This window comes from Neomonachus schauinslandi, chromosome 14, assembly GCF_002201575.2.
Source record: "Neomonachus schauinslandi chromosome 14, ASM220157v2, whole genome shotgun sequence".
NCBI lineage: Eukaryota > Metazoa > Chordata > Mammalia > Carnivora > Phocidae > Neomonachus > Neomonachus schauinslandi.
Genome location: NC_058416.1, coordinates 14,428,737 through 14,449,625, shown reverse-complemented (window position 1 = coordinate 14,449,625; position 20,889 = coordinate 14,428,737). Strand labels below are relative to the sequence as shown.

Here is a 20,889-nt window from a genome sequence, read left to right as displayed (position 1 = left end):
CCCAGGGGGCCGAGCTGAAAACAGGAGTGAGTGAGAGCAGTTTGGGCTGGAAGTGCCAGGGGCACATGCCCAGGCTAGACTGGACATCCACCACCCCTCTGCTGCGCACGAGCCTGGGGCCCCGTTACCGGGCCCTTCAGATGTTTCCAGAAAACTTAGAAATCCATATTTGTAAGAAATGGCCAGATCTTAAAATATTGGCAACTCAGATAAACACGATCGCAGGTCCAATAAAACAGTTTCTGGCAGGACTGGACTACTGCCTTGCAACTCTTGCCCCAGGACACCCAAGCGGGAGGCTCGAGAAGGATTTTCTTCTGCTCTCGGCCGACCCCTCGCATTTCCAATGACTCTACTTCTGCTGTACGCAGAATAGAGTGAGCTCTGATTAAATAGATATGAGATACGGCGCATTGACTTTGCATAATTCCTCCTCCTTAATTTCGAGGAGGAAATTTATATCCCCCCCCCCCCCACATACACAATTTTGCTCTGTCAACAGTAATTGTCCTGAGCCACTGCCCCACTGGGGAGAGCTGCTGAAGAGGGGTTGGCCGTGATTCATTAAATTCTATTTGCTGAGAGCAAATGGCAGAGCCCTCAATCACGCTTCACGCCCCTTCGGCAGCCTCCAGAGGAAGCCGCTGTCCGGGATTATAAAACTGCTATTTTACTTCTTTTTTTCTTTTTTTATTGTGGTAATATATACACGCTCTTTACCATTTTTACCATTTTTAAGTGCACAGCTCAGGGGCATTAAGTACATTTACAATGTTGTGCAACCGCCGCCGCCATCCATTTCCAGAACTTTTTCATCATTCCAAACAGAAACTGTTTATTCATTAAACAATCACTCCCCATTCCTCCCTCCCCACCAGCCCCTGGTAACCTCTATTCCACTTCCTGTCCCTGTGAGTTTGCCTACTCTGCCTACTTCAACTGAGGGAAATCACGCAAGCATTGTCCTTCTGGGTCTGGCCTATTTCATGACGCATGATGTTTTCAAGGTCCATCCGTGCTGTGGCAAAGATCCCATTTACTTTTTATTTTGTTCATTTCCCCCATATTCCCTCACCACTTTCCTTATTTTGGTGGTAAATATATACAAAAAGGATAATACTTTGAGCATAAAAACCACCTAAGAATGCATCATTCAGAGCTTTAACTCTCTTAAAAAGAAAGGATCCTGATTTGTCCAAATCTCTGGCTTTCAGACTGTCTGGATTTGAATCCTGACCCCGCCATTAACTATTATATGGTTCTAGGAATGTTATTTAACCTTTCTGTGCCCTGGAATTCTCACATAAAAAAACCAGGAAAATAATAATTCATATATATGCTAATATCCAATGTTATAAAAACAGAAGGAGCATTCATACAGAGGAGTCTTAGTAATTCAATTTTTTGGAAACATAACCAGGGACTGATTTTATATCTCTATGTGTATTCTAAAAATTTATTTAAATAAGTCCTTGTTAGTAAATGTGGCCTGTTGGCTAACCAGGTACTGCTCTGAGATCCAGGACTATTAGCCATAGGAGAAGAAGCTGCCACAGGGCCTTTGCACAACTCCCTGTCCAGGGGTCCCATCCCCAGCCATCATGCTAAAGTTTGGGAGCAGAGGACACCCCACACAACAGGATCACAGTGACCACTCTCAGTGGGGAAGCTGACCGAAATATTTGTAAGTTCTTTGAACGAAGGAAAAGAGAGCAGAAGGAACGGGGCAGGGGTGGATGGAGAGGACGGGTCTAATCCATTGAACAAGGCCATTCAGTGTAGGGGCAGAAATCCTGACATACCTTTTATCAGCCCCAACAGCATCCACTTTTTCAATAGCCAAGCACTGTTTGAAAAGTACCAGTGAGAGAAAAGATACAAGAGAGAATATTCTCTACGGATCATTTACACAAAGAAACTAAGTAGGATGCCTCCCTACAGGCAGATCACAATCAGCTAGGGGAGAGAGGTAGGTAAGCCAATGAGTTCTATGAGAGTGCCAAGCAGAAGAAAGGTAATAAGATACCGACTACCACAGAGGAGGGACTGACGAACTATCTCTCGGAGGGTCAGAGAAGCTTCCTGGCATATACGACATCAAGGCTAAGAAATTGAGTAGTTTCCCGGTCAGACCAGAAAGGTAGGGAGAGACAGTGGATGGACAATTGCATTCAGGGAACATTTAAAATCCTTTAACACTGTTGGAGCTTAAAAATAAGCTGGGGAGGTAGGTAGGGGGAGGAACCAGGAGCCCTGTGTGTGATGCTAAGGGACAGGGACCCTGGTCTTATTGATGAGGTGGAGCCAGGAAAGGGTTTAATCAGGAGCGGGGCATCTCAGAGATCTGTGGTTTCTGAAAGAACACACTAGCATTGGTGAAGAAGACACAAAGTGGGTAGTAGAGATAAAGCAGAAGGCAGGGACATCAGCCAACAGTTGATTGGAGTTTCCTGATGAGCATCGAAACCAGGGCAGTGGCCGTAAGAATGTAGAAGAAAAATAAACAAACTCGATGCTTCTTTTATTGTTTTTTAGTCTTTTTTTCCCCAAGAGATTTAATTTTTTTAAGTTATCTCTACATCCAACATGAGGTTTGAACTGATGACGCTGAGATCAAGAGTCACATGCCCCACCAACTGAGCCAGCCAGGTGCCCTTAATTTTTTAGTCTTTATAGCCATTCATTTGACAGGTATTTAATGAGCATTCATTAAATGCTAACCGAATTAAATGTTAACCGAAGCATTTCATTAATACATGCTATATTTTTAAGTTTTTTGAAGCATTTTCACAAGCGTCGTTACGGTGTTTGAGCCCCAGAGCAACTGTGCAAGGTAGTAAGTTCCATCATCCCCATTTTACAGATGCAGAAACTGAGGTCCAGAGAGGTGAACTGATTTTTTGCAAGGTTACACAGAGAACTAGCTGCAAAGCCTGAGCTGGGACCCAAACTTTACCTGGAGCCAGGTGTCCTCTCTGCCCCCACCCCATGACATCAACAGCTCAAAACTATTTCCCTGTTTACGCATCCCCAGAAAATGAAAGGCTGCTTGGCAATAGGTTATTGGTCGAGGGAATGGAAAATTTCAAAGAAAGCCAAAACTTTTAGTGAACTATAGAATTCGTGGAGTTACTGATCTAGATACAAGTGGCCCAGCAAATGAGAAGGAATGCAGGGCTGTTTTTGGTTTGTTTTTTAAACAAGCGGGGAGTCCACTTATCCATACACACAGCTCTGGCTCAGTTAATAAGTAGGGTTTCTGGGTGCCTGATAGGATGCCTGGGCCTCCTTCCTGCTGTGGGGGTAAAATCTATAAAATCTCTGCGTTAGATGGAAAGGCGGGTGGGGCCGTGAAGATCTGTCTTGGTCACGAAGGAAAAGCAAAAAGCACTGGGTGAGGCTTTAATTTGCTTTCAGGCTTCTCTACCATCTGCGGATGCTGGGAGGTGAGCCTTGTGTGGCGCATCAGCGCACACGGATTCTGTGTGGTGTCTCCGTTCGCCTGCGTCCCCAACAGGAGTGCCTTCAGAAAGCCAAAGTCACCACTTCGACCTCTTGCTAAGTTGGTCATGTATTTGTGGCTCCCAGACCTGTTTGTTGAAAAACATTTTCCATTCAGAGTTCAATCTGGCTGATTCTGCCACCGTATTTATATGCTTGGGTCTGTGTTTTATCGCTGTAAAAAGAGATTAGTCCTGCTGTAATAATTTTTTTCTATTTAGAGGGCACTTTGGGCTGAGAGGCCCATTCGAAGCCACAATGTTTTGATGCTGCTTCTTTAAAATCAGCCACTTTCTCACATCAAACTCTGTAAAAATGACAGATGGGCTCTGGGCACAACCCCCACAATCACCACAATCTGTAGAGAGAACAGCCTTAAGGAAGGCCATGTTGGCAATCTTTTCCTGAACCCCCATGAGAGAGGTTGTCCACACCTCAAGTTTAGACCCAAATTAGAGTCAACCCAATTCGTGGGGAAAGATTGGCTGGAGAAAAAGCAGAAATCACCTTAGAAATCACCAAGAAAAGTGAATGTCAAGTTTATTTCTTCCAGTAGGACTCCTTTTACCAGACAGAAACCAATGACGGACTGGTCGACACTGCCACAATCGTCCCCTTGCCTTCCCCTGGCAGCCCTATGGCTCCCAGGGAACGTTCTCTGAAAACTTCTATGCAGGCCAACTTTCTCATTTTTTTGGATAAGAATACGGAGGTCTAGAGAGATGAGGTGACCTGCTCAAAGGCTGACAGCAAGCGGCAGGGACAACGTGGTGTCCGACGGGTCTCCTCAGCTGAGGAGGGAATCAAGGGAGCACCCCAAACAGCATTCTGGATCCTCTTTGATCATGTCACTGTTCGTGCTTTTCTCCTGAGTGGGAAACTTAGGAGGTCCTCAGTTTTGGTTCTTCTTCAGTGTGCTCCTTCCTGACCTCCCCTTGGGGGGACCAGCATCTTTCTTTTTTTTGCCTTGAACCTGGGTTGAAACTCCATGACCTTTTGAGGACATGCAGAATCATCCACCCAGAACCTTCCCCTTTGTGAATCGAAAAATAGACCTCCAGGGGACAGAGCCCAGGCCTTTGCCTAATGGCTGGGGGGCACCTCCCCCACTTCTGGGTCCCCCCCACTGCCCCGCAAGGGGCCCCTCTCTGCCCACCTTCACCCAGGAACCTCTTTCTTCTTGTCGTATTTGTGAAAGAAAGAAAGAAAGAAACAAACAAACAAACAAACAAACAAAGAAAGAAAGAAAGAAAGAAAAAAAAAAGAAAAGCAACAATGTGAACATAAAATGTCAAGATCCAAGAAAACTGAAAGACCAACCTGCTTAACCAAGCATTTCTGGAAGGGAAGAATCCTTTTGACTAATGTTTTCAGACGGTTTGCTCACTGTCCATTTATCACCAGTTCTTGTTTGCCAGTCCCAAGCAGATCATTTATATGTGTCCAGAATCCCTGGGTAATGGGCATGCTGTAAAAATAAATAGAATAAATAAATTAGTTCTTGAGCTCCTCAAATAAATCCAGTTGAATTAAATGCACCTAAAGTCACTCAGTCTTGAAGAGCAAAGTGAAGACTGTAATGAAACAGACTTTTTGTTTCGGAAAAAGGGAAAAGAGGAAAAAAAACTTCACCCAAAGGCATGAAAAATTTTAAGAAACAAAGGGAGTCATATTTGCACAAAGAGTTAGTCATTGTTATTTTCTAGAGGCTTTGTCTCCCAATTGCCTTTTTCCATAGCCTCAATTTCACCTTACATTTCTAGAACCTTCCACTGAAATTTGAATGCAGGTCTTTTCCAAAGTGGAGTCAGTGACAGTTACCTGACAGTTACTATATATGCCCAAAGAAAAGGTAAGATTGTTTACTTCAAAAAATGACCCCTCCGAAAGGAGAAAGTAGCCCAAATTTTCACATCCTTATTGTCTTTCCTGTTATGAGGTTTATATATTTTGAATAACAAAGCTCTACTGGATTAGGCACGTGGACTAGAAACGCACATGCCCACACACAGGCAAGCATGCACAGTCCTTGGATGAGACCTCACAGCATACCAGGCGCTGTTCTAAGTCCTTTATTTGCATTAAATGTTTTAACCCTCACAACAACCCTATAAATCAGGTACTATTATGATCATCTCCATTGTAAAATGAGGAAATTGCTAGTTTTATTTTTTTTTTAGTTTTTTAAAAATATTTTATTTATTTATTTGACAGAGAGAGACACAGCAAGAGAGGGAACACAAGCAGGGGGAGTGGGAGAGGGAGAAGCAGGCTCCCCACCGAGCGGGGTGCCCAATGCAAGACTCGATCCCAGGACCCTGGGATCATGACCTGAGCAGAAGGCATTCGCTTAACAACTGAGCCACCCAGGTGCCCCTAGTTTTAAATTTGTATAGAGGTCACCTGATAGAATTTTTTTTTAAAAGGCACCTAAGATTTAAAATATATTGTACAATTAAGGTAAATTATATTTAAAGCAGACATTTGATATCTATGCCTATAAAAGTTTATATATTCAAGTTGACCTAAACTGCATTTTTTTTTTTTTAAGAACTTCTCACTGGAAAGATAAGGTATCACCTTATAATTTGGATTATTTTCTACTTGAGCACACTCAGTGTTTCCTGAGCACCTACTGTGTGCAGAGCACACACTGTGTGCAACTGTTGGGGAAACCGACATGTATCTGGCGCCACCTTAAATCTAGTACAGTCAGTACTCATCACCCTCACACACACTCACCGATGCACACTCATGCTCACACATAGTCACCCACACTCGCACTCATTCTCACACCTGCACTCTCACACACCGATGCACACTCATGCTCACACATCCATGCTCACGCTCACATACTTACCCACACTCACACTCATGCTCACATACTTACACACACCCATACATCCATGCTCACGCTCATCTATTCACACTCACACACACACACACACAGTCACACTCACACATATCCTCCCTTGCTCCTCCCAGAGCCAGGACCAGGCCAAGGCAGCGGATGCCTCTCAGAGTGAGCGCCTCCCTATGTGTCCCACCCCAGCAGCCTCACCTGTCTCCCCCGACTCCCGGCCCTGCCCTCTCCCTCCTCACACACACACACCACACACCATAATTAAAGACAACAAAATCAAGCGCTGTCCTGTGTGCCAATGGGCTACGGGGAACGCACAACATCTGTAGATGGTCAAGTGAGAGGGCTGGAATAGACGTGACATCAGTTCATTCTGATTAACAAGTGAAGTCACCAAGGCAGTCAGCCTCAAGCATGAACATTTTAAGGAAGAGAAAATGACTGTATTGTAGGAAGACAGCTGAACAGGAGCAGCTCATTAAAATGAGCTTGATGGGCAGGAAAGAGAAAGCAAACTATTCCCCACAGCAGTAGCAAGAATCTAAGTGCGGAAAGTGATGAGATCTGCAAAGAAGAGGATCCCAGCCCCCTTGGGTATTCCAAAACCCGCAGTGCATCCGAACCTGACCATGCTGAGCCATCCCAGCAGACGAAATGACTCATACGCTCATTCATTCAGCAAATACTCACCGAGCCTCCATCACTCCTCTGAGTGCTCGGGGGTGCAGTGCTGAGTGTCAGGCAAGAAGGCAAGATAGGTCTATCAGGATAAATCCAGGGCAGGATTAACCCGATCCCCTCTCTCAGTGGTACCGTGTTCAAATTCTCTTACAGGAAGTCTTTTCCCAGGTAGTCGCACATCCACTAATTCTACTTCTCCAAAATTTACATATTCAATCCTTTTTTTTTTAGATTTTATTTTTAAGTAATCTCTACACCCAACGTGGGGCTTGAACTCACAACCCCAAGATCATGAGTCACATGCTCTACTGACTGAGCCAGCCAGGCATCCCTATCCTCTTTTTTTTTTTTTTTAAAGCAGAACACCATGTTTCAGAACTATATAAACTGAAGTCATTCTGAAATTAATAATGGTTTCCATAGAAATAAAAGCCACCAAGTATTTGCTTTGGAAAAGGCTAGAGGAGCTGGGCTGAAATTTGAGGAAGTGCAAAGCTTCTACTTTGGAATGAATGTTACCCTTCTGATGGCTGGGGGATGAGGCACATTAGAATGGGGTAAAATCAGGACCATTTCTTGGTTGTCTGACATAAAGCTAGGAAGGAGGTGTGATTTGTCCTAAATGGTGGGGGTGGGGGATGTAATTTAACAGGGAACTTAACTGTGCAGTGGGGCCAATTGTGTTTAAAGTTTATATAAACTGATAGAAATTTATAGAAGCATAGATAGCCCTTACATTGCTTATGCAATGAGTATATTGAAAGTAATTATTACATGGACACCTGGGTGGCTCAGTTGGTTAAGCATCCGACTCTTGATTTTGGCTCGGGTTCATGATCTCAGGGTAGTAAGATGGAGCCCCGCATCAGGCTCCATGTTCAGCAGGGAGTCTGCTTGAGATTTCCTCTCTCCCTTTCCCTCTGCACACCACAGCCCCTACCCCCGCCATGCTCAAGCATGCGTACACATGGGTGCGTGCTTTCTCTCTAAATAAAATCTTTTTTTTTTTTAAGATTTTATTTATTTATTTGACAGAAAGAGACACAGCGAGAGAGGGAACACAAGCAGGGGGGGTGAGGGAGGGAGAAGCAGGCTTCCCGCGGAGCAGGGAGCCCGATGCGGGGCTCGATCCCAGGACCCTGCGATCATGACCCGAGCCGAAGGCAGACGTCTAACAACTGAGCCACCCAGGCACCCCTCTAAATATAATCTTTTTAAAAAAAGTAATTATTACAACTATTGATTTTGTTCCACGAAATTTATATTTCTATTAAAATGATTTTCTATGAAATAAAATAATTTTTTAATTTACGTGTTTTGCATATATTCGTAAATTCCTTTATTTGTTTGCCTAATCCTCTATGTAGTGGTTCTCAAAGTATGGTCCTCGGCCCACGGCAGGGCCAGCGAATCTTCCTAATGGGTTGCCCTTGACAATCCTAAAACTTTTTCTTAATTTGAATGAGATCAACTCATTAATAACTGTCTATATATGTTTTGCTACATTTGGTATTTTTAAACTAAAATCAGTGCTTTTTAGACTTTGGAGAATGTAGGCATGGCTCCAATTCAGTATTTTACTAACACTGCAAGGTTCCAGTTACATGTGTGCATATGCAAGTAATTGGATTCCTACAATCTGGGGGAAGGATACATATTAATTATCAGTACTGCCTTGAATTATCATGTTTTTTAATTGCCGCTCTTCTGCTTCTTAACAGCAAATTATTGTTAGTTTTGTTCATCATTATCAATTTAGTTTGTTGTGAGTTGTTTTTAACCCCATAGCATATAGTAATGAATATTTATGAATTTTTAGGCTATAATTTTCCAAAATTACTCTGGTATGTATGCACTGTGTTCAAGTATGAATCATCCATTCCCTTATTACTAAAGCAGATGTATACATATTTCCCCCATAATTTGTTAATATGAGAACATTTCATCAGTAATGTGTGCAGTGCATGGAATTTTAGCTTGCAAATTACAATATAACATGAAAGTAAATCTAATAAAAGTATTGGGTTATTTTACATTTACATGTTATTGTCTTAAAAAGCAAACATGAGTAATGGTTTAATCTTATTACATAAAAAGTAAGCACTGCATATATATATATATATTTTTTTTTTTTTTGGCCATATTTTGATTATCTGGAGCAAGACAAAATTGTGCTTCATTATTCAAGGTCAATAGTCTCCAAACTGTTTTACCAGATGTTAATAGGTGTTCTGCAAACAATGAATTCTTTACTCACATAAATTGGGAGGAAGTGATATGTATTGTTTCCTTTTTCCAGATTTGCAAGGCCCTTTAGCATACTGTGATGGTTAATTTTATGTGTCAACTGGGATAGGCCATGATGCCTAGATACTTGGTCAAACACTGGCCTGGATGTTGCTGTGAAGGTATTTTGTAGATGAGATTAACAGTTAAATCAGTGGACTTTGAATAAAGCTCATTGTTTTCCCTAATGTGGGCGGGTCTATTCACTAAGTTGAAGACCTTAAGAGAAAAAATAGTGACCTCCGGGGAAGAGGGAATTCTGCCAGCATTTGGTTTTGGACTCAAGCTGCAGCATCAACCCTTCTCTGGGTCTGCAGCCTACTGGGCTGCTCTGAAGATTGCCAACTTCTACAGGTACATGAGCCAATTCCTTAAAATAAATCTCTTCATAGATAGATACATACCCTAATAGGATAGATTTATACACATCTGTATATTCTCATGCATAAACATATGGTGTACACACACACATCCTATTGGTTGTTTCTCAAGAGGACATGCCACACATGTTAAAGGCTCTAGAAAGTTCTACAATTAAAAAAAAAATCCCTGTTTAACCCAGTGTTTTCCCAGGTTATTTAACCACAAAACCTTTTTCATATAATACCTACAACTATCACAAATACAGCTTGGGCAATGTTTTTCTCAAGACTTGACCTTGGAGCTGATCTGTAGCCTCTTGTCAGTAGCATCAGACTCTAAACCTGTTCAACTCAGAAACTAATAGCATAACTATTGGAACAAAAGTCTCCACCTGTCCTTTCCTTCCGCACAGGGCAGCGGCAGAGGGAAACTGCCGTGTTTTGTGGGCGCAGCAAGGTGAAATAGTCACTGCGGGGTCGGTTCCACATACAGTGGTGTCTGATGAAAATAACTACTGGTGCAATAGACCCTGTAGCTGGGCTTTTGTAAAATGCTCTTTTGTGGATATTTCTGGGGACTGGCGAGTCGTCCTGAAATACCATCAATTACAGTGCGACGTGACATAAAGCGATGCATGAATGGCAGGGAGCCTGACCAGAAAAGCCAGTTCTGCCTCCATAAAAGGCATCATGCCTCCTCTGTCTTATTATCCCTTCTTTTTTTTTTTTTTTTAAAGATTTTATTTATTTGACAGAGAGAGATACACAGCGAGAAAGAGAACACAAGCAGGGGGAGTGGAAGGGGGAGAAGCAGGCTTCCCGCGGAGCAGGGAGCCCGATGCGGGGCTCGATCCCAGGATCCTGGGATCATGACCTGAGCCGAAGGCAGCCGCTTAACGACTGAGCCACCCAGGCGCCACCTTATTATCCCTTCTTACATGTGTTTTCACAAACGGTCCTCACTGACCCCAATTTATCCTTCAGAGCTTATTCTAGAAGCCATTGCCCTTTCTGACTGATCTCTTCCCCAGAACCCACCAGGTCAGCCTGCCCTGTTCCCTGTCATGTGCGTTCAAACACCATGTACCCCTGCATTGGACAGAAACTGTATTTATTAGTGCCTGTCTTCCCTCCAGGACTGTGAGGGCCAAGAGGACAACGGCCATTTCCATCTTGTTCGTCTGGGCAGCTCTAGTGTCTGGCGAGCAGCCAGGATGCCCCGAGAAGGAACGAGTGACCCGAGGAGAGCTTCCTCCCCTCTTGTTTTCCAAGGGAGTCCATATCAATTTTCCTTTCTTGGTAGCCCAATTGGTGTACTTTTCTCCACTTTGATCTATCTCGAAAGATCTTCACTCTTTCAACCTTTAAAAAAATCCATGCCAAGAGCCCATGACGGGTTCACATGTATGTGTATGCACACACACACAACGCACATGCATGTGTGCACACGCAGGCACACCTCTACCTTCGCTTACTCTTGCAAATAAGAATAAATACATTCATTTATCAAGCAAAATAGTGTGAAGAGATGGGGAATGCAATGAACAGGAGGAGGAAAGAGAGACTGAATCCAATTACAGCTATATCATTTTCTGGGCCAAGTAGAATTGTGCAAAAGTTTTCAAACCTATAGAAAGAAAAGCAGAGGCTCAGTCAGGTTCCAGGATCAGTTCCTTTCCCCGCAGCTGCCATTTCCCCAGTCTAGTGCTACACTATGTACACTGAACATGGGTTTCTCTTCAAGAGTCCTCGCTGGAAACAAAAGCATTGAGAAAACTCATGCATTGGCAGGTAAACAGGCTTTCATTTCAGGAAATTTGGCCGAACATTTGGAGGGGACGCAGATGTAAGGACTGAGGGGGAGGGTGGAGGACAGTGGATGCCAGGCCTGGCTCCAATCACTCCCTGTGCATCCTCTACCATCCCCTCCAGACCCTCGGTTACTCACACGCAGTACCCCTTGGCAGGGAGGGGCCAGAATGGCAAAGACCTTGGAGTTGACACAGGTTCCCCCCCAATTCTTCCAACCCTACACCCAGAGGCAGAAAACTTGCACTAGCTATCCAAATGGAGCCTCATCTGAAAGAGGTTGCCAACATGGGCCTCCCCAGGCAAGATATGCTTGCAGGGCTCTCCTGTGTCCCCCTGTCATTTACCCCAATTCCTACTAAGTCTACAGAGAAGTCTCTAGATAAGGCTATAGGTACAATCCAGTCCTGGGCATGGAGGAGCTAAGACCTGGAAAAGCTAAGGTCTTTAATAAATGCCTTAAATGCCTTTCTGCCCCTTTTTAGAAAAGCTCAAGCATGCGGAAGCAGTTACTATAAGGGAATCCCTACTGGCCCCAACACACACACACATGCCCGCTCACTCTGAGATCAGAGAAATCCATGTAAGAAATTCTAAAATATGTGAAATAAATTTCACATTTCCAAAGATCTGGACTCCCTAGTACAGAGCTTGCTTTTTGGTACAAGAAATGGGTATTGAATCACAGTAATCTCACACTTTTAAAACTATGGGGATTGTTTTTTAATTGCCCAGAGAGCCAGGTCATGCTTATACTAGCATGCGTTATCAGATCATTGATAACCCCTTAAGAAGGATTAGGCCACTTGCTAAACTGAACTGAAATTCACTGATGTGATCCAGAGTTATTGAAAGACAGGATGCTTTTAGCAAAAAAGGCTCTCCCAAACACTCTCAGTCCCACTGATGAAAATACACATTGAAGGATACCTTTCTGGATTCAGAGCCAAGAGGCAGATCACACTGCCTCTCACTACACGAGCACCTATGTGAAGTTGTTCTACACATAGTATAATAAGATGGTCCATCTGGGGCCTGACACACGCAATGCCACTTCTAAACAGGAGAAGGAGAAAGGTAGGGCCACCGGAAGTCATGAAAACTCAAGTTACAACACCATCCTTGCTATTACTCATTACAAATGCGCTCTTCGGCTTCTTGGAGGAGCCACTTGAAGGTCACCTCCGCTTAAAATTCTTGGCTCAGGAGCTCCTTGTTGCTTTATTACCTAAGTCTATTAAAATTCTTAGAGTAGCTGATGATGAAAATTCCAGCCAATTTTTTTTTTCTCCATGGAGTGGGAAGAAAAACAAAAAACAAAAAACCAACGCGTGAGTCTATTTGAAATCGTTTTATGAATTTTAATCATAGCAAATGTGTTTTAACAGTAGTCATAAAATCAACATTACCACATATACAAAGGACAAGACACCAGTTTGGCATACAAAAATACCATATATTAAAATTGGGTTCATTGGAAAAACTCAGGACTTGCTAAGACACCATCTACACCAGAGAGAGCAAGCAAGAATGCTTTTAAGACATTCAGATTTATAAACAGCAGCTTGATATCCCCCTTACAAAGTCAATTATTTGGCAACATTTGAACAATATTTTCTACACAGCCCAGCAGCTCATTTATTTGTAGGGCTATTTGGCCCTTTAAAAGAAAAGCTCCTAAAATAAATAATCTACATAATTGTGAATGAAACATGTCAAGGACTTGAGTTAGCCTCTGAGCAGCATTAATCTAGCCATCTGACTGGAGTATTAGTTATCAAGAGGGCCAGGGAACCCACCAGTGGACCTGGAAGACCGGCAGGAACCCTCCAGAGCAGCCGCATGGCTTATGATGGGGAAGTCTGCACCCACCCCAAGCTGACACCAGCCTCCCCTCCTGCAACTGTCAAGTGAAGCAAACAGGAACACGTGGTAGAATAAAGAAAATATAATAAATGACAACAACCAGGATTGAAAACCAAAATATTCTTGAACGAGTCTTCCCAATAGCACCAACCTACTCAAGTCGCGATACATCCACAGGCATGGGCATTGCATTCCACTGCTAAGAGGGTGTTATTAGAGTTTGTCTGTAATGACTCAGCAACCAACTCTAGAGCAGGCTCTGAGATTGTCTAGCGTGTGGACAACCCAGGGGGGCCCTCCTTGGATCCTCTCATTGGCCGAGCCCATTCCCTATAGGTCTTCAACTTAAACATCTGGGATTTAATTGTGCTTGTCTAAGTTATTAGCCGTCTTTGTGTTTCTTTCTTCAGCTGGTTTCTGCCACGACTGACCTTCAGCTCCTATATATTTTGTTCTCGACCCAGGTTCCCATTACAGATTTCTCTCCTTTTATGCAACTATTTTCTCACTGTCTTGAGCACATCTATCTATTGCTATAGACCTGAGGCCACATCTCCACTGCTCCCACAGATCTGTCTCTCAGCCAGAAAAATCAGACCAGGGGTTTCCTGAACCACAGTGTACAACAGCAGCTACTCTGTCCTCCCATTTAAATAGAGATGACACCGATTGAGGTCGAACCTTGCTCCCCTTCAAGGGGACATCTTCCTCCTCTTTTTCCTCCTTCTTACAGCCCATGCTCCTTTACCACCCTCACATTCAATTGTCTACTTCCAGATTCTCAAAAAGCAAATGTCACATTAAAAATGGAACATCCCCTTTGGAAAACTCTTGTTGGAATAACCCAGTAACTCACAGGGAGAATACAGAAAACTTTCACACAGGCTACTAGCCCTACAGCCCATAGTGATGAATTTAGAGCAGCATTCTAGAAGAACAGGGACAACTATAAGAGAGCACCCCCAGAAAAACAAAGAAAATGCATGCTGTTGCTGACTTCAAGAGACTCCTCTGTACTTTGCCCCAAATATTACTGATTGTCCCTAAAAAGATCATAATATGAATCATATCAAAAATCTTAGACTAGAATAATAAAGTCCAGCCAGCGAGATGAGTGTTTTCAAGCACCACTACATCATAAGTGAGATATACATAGTGGGATACCCCAGGCAGTGAATCCTGAAAAAAAAAAAAAAAAATCCCTTGGTCCAACTGTGCAAGTAAACTTGTGCTGAAAAATTGGAGCCATGCTGCAAGAGTTCAGGAATAATGGTACTCCACCCATGATGCCTGAACAGAGCCAAAAAACAAGGCATTTGAAAGACAGAAATTAAATGCCCCACCTGCTTATGTTCTTCGATCATCAATGGCTTTCCAGTAAAATGTATACAGTAGAACCCACCTCTTCATATGCTTGAAGTCTCAGGGGTTTATTCATCTAGACATTCCCAAAGGTGGTTGGTTTGATATAATGTATGCAGCCCATAGCATTTGTTAAGAAATTAATATCTAAATTCAACATTATATAACCCACAAATTGGAAAACATGACTAACAATATTTTTTACTTGATTTTTTAACTCCTGCTACAGCTAAGTCATGTGTGTGTATCTACCTATATGTCTATACCTATATGTGCAGACAGAGATATGTGTATCTATATATAGTGAATCGTGTCAGAAAAAAAAAATCAATGGCTTGAATTTCCACTTATTTTTTAGAAGTATTTCATGCTTAATAATATTTAACTGATCTTCATTGCTTTTGAGATAGACTACTACTTTCAACACAGTTACTGAATTTTCTTGATTACTTCATTCTTTTTTGGAGCTTCTGTTTTGGTAAGGGTTATATTGTAAGTGATATTTTACTGGGAGTGATGAAAATGACAAGGAACAGTCTCTCCTTCCAGGTCAAGGATGACAGATCAACTGACTGGTGACACGACTTGTGTGGAAACAAAACGCCGACTGATTGGCAGCATCATTCTTTTAGGAGAAGATAGAAATTCAAACCTTTTCGATATCACTCCTCTCATACCAATAACCTCTGGACCTCTAAATTCCTCTTAAGTCTAAAGAAAAACTACCATTTTGGCAAAAAAAAGAATTAAGTAATTTTAAAAGCTAAAAAGGTCATGCCCACTGACGAGTTCTAGAAAAAAAATTCACCAGGTTTTGCTAAATTGACACAAATGCATGCTTACGTTACATTCAGCAACAATGAAAAGCAGACTAGCCAATTTTGACACAGCACAGGATTTCAAATAAAGCAATGGGAACTCTTCAAATCAAAATCTAGACCATAATAAATACCATAGTACCAGGAAGAGTCTCATCTTTCTATGAAAATATATCTCAAACTGAATTTTCTGCTTTCCTTTACTCACTTAAAAAGCAATTTTAGTAACTTTAACAACCCTCAAGTCTTTAAATTCCATGGGCAATGTTTTTTAATGTAAAAAAAAAAAAATGCCTTTGTGCAAGGCTGCAAATTGGCAGTTTGTTCAGGGACAAGGGATAAAAGGAAAAGCCAAACAAGACGACAAGTGTCCAATCTCACTCTAAAAATAGTACCTCTGTTGTAGTCTGGTATCCGAAAAAGGATGCCCACATGTGCCCACACCAAACACGACGACGAGCCGGCAGACTTCAGGGGCAAACAAAAACCCTCTATGAACACTGCAAAACATGATTGCTCTTACATTTCACACCTTACTCATGCAGTGATGAAGTCTGGGTAAGATGCTCGAAGTGAAGAGGAATTTCATTACGCTTTTGTTTTGTTTTGTTTTTCTGTAACATTTACTTCTTGGCCATAAGACCCTAAACACAGTTTCAGAGTACGGGTCACGCATAGCTTGCGAGTCAGAAGTTTTTGCAGCTACTGTCTAACTACTATTTCTGGACAATAGATTCACATGCAGCTACTGATCCCAGAAAAGGGGCTTCATAAAGCACTCTTTAAGCTTCACTGACCATTCTTTGGCCCAAAGTATGGAAGTAATAACCCCAAAGGGCAATCGATGAATTTTATTTTTTCAATCAATGAATTTTAATCGTCATACTTGAGATCTACTTTTTAAGCCCAGAAAGGATTTTTTTTAGCCAACTGCATGTTACTAAACCACAAACTGTCTTCCTAGCCTTACTATGTTAATACTCTCATGTTCGATCCTACTGTGCAACCCTCCAGAATTACACAATCCGATATGGTGGCCACAGCCCAAAGTGAGTGACTATGTTTAAATAACTTAAAATGAAATAAAATACAAAATCCAGTTCCTTAGTCGTACTAACCCCGCTTCAACTGCCCACTAGCCAACGTGGCCAGTGGCCACTATATTGGACCGCAAAGGTCATAGAACACTTCCATCATTGGAGAAAGATCTACTGAACAGACTAGATCTCAAAGGCTGCACCAGCACATGGGTTAACCTTCAATGGACCTACTTTTAAGTCACGCTCGAGACTGAACTTAATTATATTCTTAAAGAAAATACTTTTTAGCTTTCTAGTCATAAAGTATGACTGAAACTGAGAACGAATTTGCCTTTTCATCACAACTTATGCCCCAGGTCATTATACAAAAATTTCCCAAAGACAATGCTTTTTGATAGCATACTCGGTTGGCTCTACGTAACATATTAAGCATTCTCTCGCTTATGTCAAGATCATTAATAAAGATGAAAATTCATGCTTCTTAAAGTTTACTATTTACACAACACTCATTGTCCTTTACATAATGGGGGGGAGCAAATGGTTTGCAATTTTAAAAATTCAAATCATATCATTTTTCTTAAATGTCTATACTCATCCTTAAATCAACCCTCCTTTCATTTCCCAGAAAGGTAGATGTTAACTAAAACAGATATATATATTTAAAAAAAAAAAACAAAAAAGTAAAACACTATTTAGTAAAGGGAATTCATCCACTCTCCAAAAAGACCATAGCCCAATAGAGATATCAACAGGCCTAGGAAGGAGCAAGAGAAACTATAATGCAGTTCTTGTCTCCCTTTTGCTGCAGAATTACAAGGGGCCACATACCTCTGTGGGCCTCCATGGATTCATGTACAAAATGAAGCCACCAGAGGTTGCTTTCAGCTCTGAATTTCTGTGCTTTCAGTTGTGATTTTTTTCATTGATGTGCAACTGTGAATTCCGGTTGATTGTGTCACTGGACTTTTGTCACACGGGGTAGATGAATTGCTAGTGTTGTGGGGAAATGCCAGAAGAGGCCAGCAGGATGGGATGCCAACTAGCACGAAAATATCAAGTCTACAAAAATTCTATCTGCAGGCTGAGATAGGACGCACACAAACACACACACACACACGTGTGCACAACTGCGCACTTTAACAAGCAATGCACAAATAACTGCAGGCAGAATCCATTTAAACAAGATTTCTTAGGTCAGTAAGATGCACACACAAAATTCTGATTTTGGTGTTATTGTTACCTTAAATTGTAAAGTCAAGAATCTATCACAGAGCCGATTAATTTTGCACTGCTTCACTGCAGCTCTAGCACGGGATTGTTTTTAAGTTACGTGGACATTTTTACTCTACGGCTTTGCACTAAGAAACACAGGGCGCTCTATCGCCACGCACATTAGTGTCTATGTACAACCTACTTAACACGTAGAACTCTAGGACATACTACACTACAGGGCCAGTCATTTCATACTGTACATAAACAGATGTAGATATCATTCACAAAATTAACTCAAATATGGCCTGGCTGAAAACTGCAAGGGTCAAGTCCATTTGAAATGTAGCATTCTTAACGCAACATTTTCTGTGGGGTTTTTTCCTCCGAGAGGAATAGAAATTACGTCAGACATGCATCACGGCAGCCTGGCAGAGTTTGAGAAATCAACACTAACCCAACAGTATATTATGTTACATAATAGAGAATAGTATTCAGCTAATATGATACCTAAATTATTAATACCAAATAAATCCTAGATTATTTGTTGTATAATGCCCAATAGCTTACACAATAAAATGGCATTTTAACCTGATTTCTACTTTGAGCTCTCAAGTACACTTGCTTCATGAATTCCATAAAAGAAATTAGAAGAGAATTGTAAAGCTCACAGCTTTTTCTGAACACACACACATCCAGGCACAGGAATTTACCACTTGATGCCAGCAGACCTTTCTTCACCAGGGTCTGTAGACCACTGCACACTTAAGAGTATTTGAGAATTTATGATGAACTGATCCACTTAGATTGGGAATGTGAGTTGTTAGTTTATCTTGTCACTTTTCTCAATAAAAACATATTTTGAAATACAAGAGATTTTCTCACTTATACCAACAAGAAGAAACTGGAATCCTAATGGTTTAACTTTCACGGAACATCTTTCAAAAAGCAATCATGGACTGTCTATTAAAATGTCAGTCCAGGTTTGTCATCGATGAACAACACTCACGTCTATTACAATACCTCCAAACTGGGAGAAAAGACAGAATCTTCTGTTACTTTCCATTTGTGCCTCACAGAATACAGGACTTGAATACACAGAAGAGGAGCAAATGTTGGAAGTGACGGGTGTGCGACACTTCACTGGGCAGATCCCGGTGCCCAAGAGGTGGCCACCGAGTCAGACCCTGGACTCATTCAGGCCCACAAAGTCTTACTCCTGGGATTCTTCTGAAAAGATTCAAAACCTGAGGTAAGTCAAATTACACACACACACATGAACACACACACAAGTACACAATATTTACATTTAAAATTCTTATTTCATGAGATGGCTTGAGAAAAATGGCATATAGGGTTCCTGTGGGATTAGGCATTTCTCATTATTACTCAGTTTATTGCTCCCCTGTTGGGCTTTCAGTTCAAAAAACACATAGCAAGCTCTAATTACAAGGGAAGAAAAATGAAGGTATGTAACAAAACACAACACACTGGAAACACTTGTTCAGACGTTTTCTCCAAAAAAAATGACCGTCCACTTCACTTATTTTGAGTGCCATTCAAAAAGTATAAAAAGCCTCAGCAACTAAATGAAGACTGGATTTCCATTAAAAAGGGGAAAGAAACCAGCACTGCATGTCATCGCTGAATTTTTACGTGGATTCTCAGGTTTAATTCTACTTATATACATAAGCATCTCTGTTTTAATCTACCACATTTAGAGAAGATCACATTGTATGCACTTGCACGGTTTAACGTCTAAGTAGATTAGGTCTATCTCGTAACATGATTTTGACAAATCATAAATTACAGTCCATTTAATAAATGATTATGAGGATGCATGCAATCGTCTTCGAAGCTGTTGCCACCAACACTCAGGATGATTTGCCCGGTATCTCGCTGAGACCTCACGTCTGCCCTTCCTGTCTGTCTCCGGTTAATCAAGTGGTAGCTCAGAGGCCATGGCTGGCACCAAATGATCAGCGTCGCCCCCCATCTTCTCGCTGCGATCCCATCTCCAACACCTGCTCAACCCCGAGTTGGCACCCACGAGAGACTTCCCTGCAGCCCTGTTCAGCCACAGGAGATCACAGTGAAGCGCTTAGAAATGCAAGACATGTTGTGCAGCACGATGCCCAGCAGGAAGACGAGGACACAGGCCACCAGGATCACAGTGCACACCCCAGACCAGGTGGAGCTTTTCGCCACACCCCGCCTGTCTGGCTCCTCTTCCCCCGCCTCCGGGGGCGCCCCGCCCTGCAGAGGTTGCTGCTCCGCAGGGACGGTCACCACGGTGACGGCCTTCTGCTGGCTCCCGGGCAGCAGGCGGCAGCTCATGTCTCCCGGCAGCAGCGCTCGCTCCTTGGAGATGGGCAGGGGCAGCATGTAGCACCCATTGCTGGGAAGTTTGATGAACACTGGGGTGTGCTCGGACGCGTGCGGGATGGCGATGACCGCAAGGACCTCGGGGTCGTCGGGGAGCTGCGACACGGAGAAGCCCGGGGGCAGCTTGGTGATGCCCCGGCACCAGGGGCACCTCACGTCCTTCTGGCTTGTCCTCATCTGCTGGAGGCACACCGAGCAGCAGGTGTGTTTGCAATCCAGCAACTTGGGCCTTCGCCGGGGGCTGTAGTAGTTGAAACAGATCTGACATTCCAGCAAGGAATCTTGGGAGAGTGTCTCCATCGCGGCCGTGCCTGTGGCCGGGAAGCAGGAGGGCCAAGGCCAAGGGCAAGGAGCTTGTGTTCAGGGGCCGACACTCCCACGCCTTCCTTCTTGTCTTTCCAAAGTCGTCAGGTGACCGGGGAGCTCACGGACATAGAGCATACTCAAGTGTGTTCATTTCTGAAGAAGATAAAAAAATGCAGAAAAGTTAATGACTTCAAACAAGCTGAGATGTCAGCACATCTGCCGGAGTTCAAAAGTCTTGACACTGGGTCAAAAACGTAAAAATGTCCCACTCGAGAGAGATTACAGGAGTTCCTTGGGTAATGCCCAGTGGAAGGTAAATGAGTTGTCTCAGGCGGCTTCTTAGGGTAAATACTTTGCTCATTTCTAAAGGGAATACCTTCATGGGGGTACACAATGCCCCG

At 42.7% G+C, this 20,889-nt stretch overlaps 1 protein-coding gene across 1 annotated transcript; it reads right to left on the bottom strand.

Moving 5' to 3' along the window:
* Positions 1-18,486: 18,486 nt before the first annotated feature.
* On the bottom strand, positions 18,487-20,637 carry RNF152 (ring finger protein 152). Its single transcript, XM_021686143.1, has one exon. It carries the CDS (start codon positions 20,480-20,482, stop codon positions 19,871-19,873), a length of 612 nt encoding a protein of 203 aa, XP_021541818.1. The 5' UTR covers positions 20,483-20,637; the 3' UTR covers positions 18,487-19,870.
* Between the last annotated feature and the right edge of the window lie 252 nt (positions 20,638-20,889).

Bases quoted from the DNA above. Each gene is read 5' to 3' on its own strand.
- RNF152 (XM_021686143.1), bottom strand. From the start codon at position 20,482: ATGGAGACACTCTCCCAAGATTCCTTGCTGGAATGTCAGATCTGTTTC.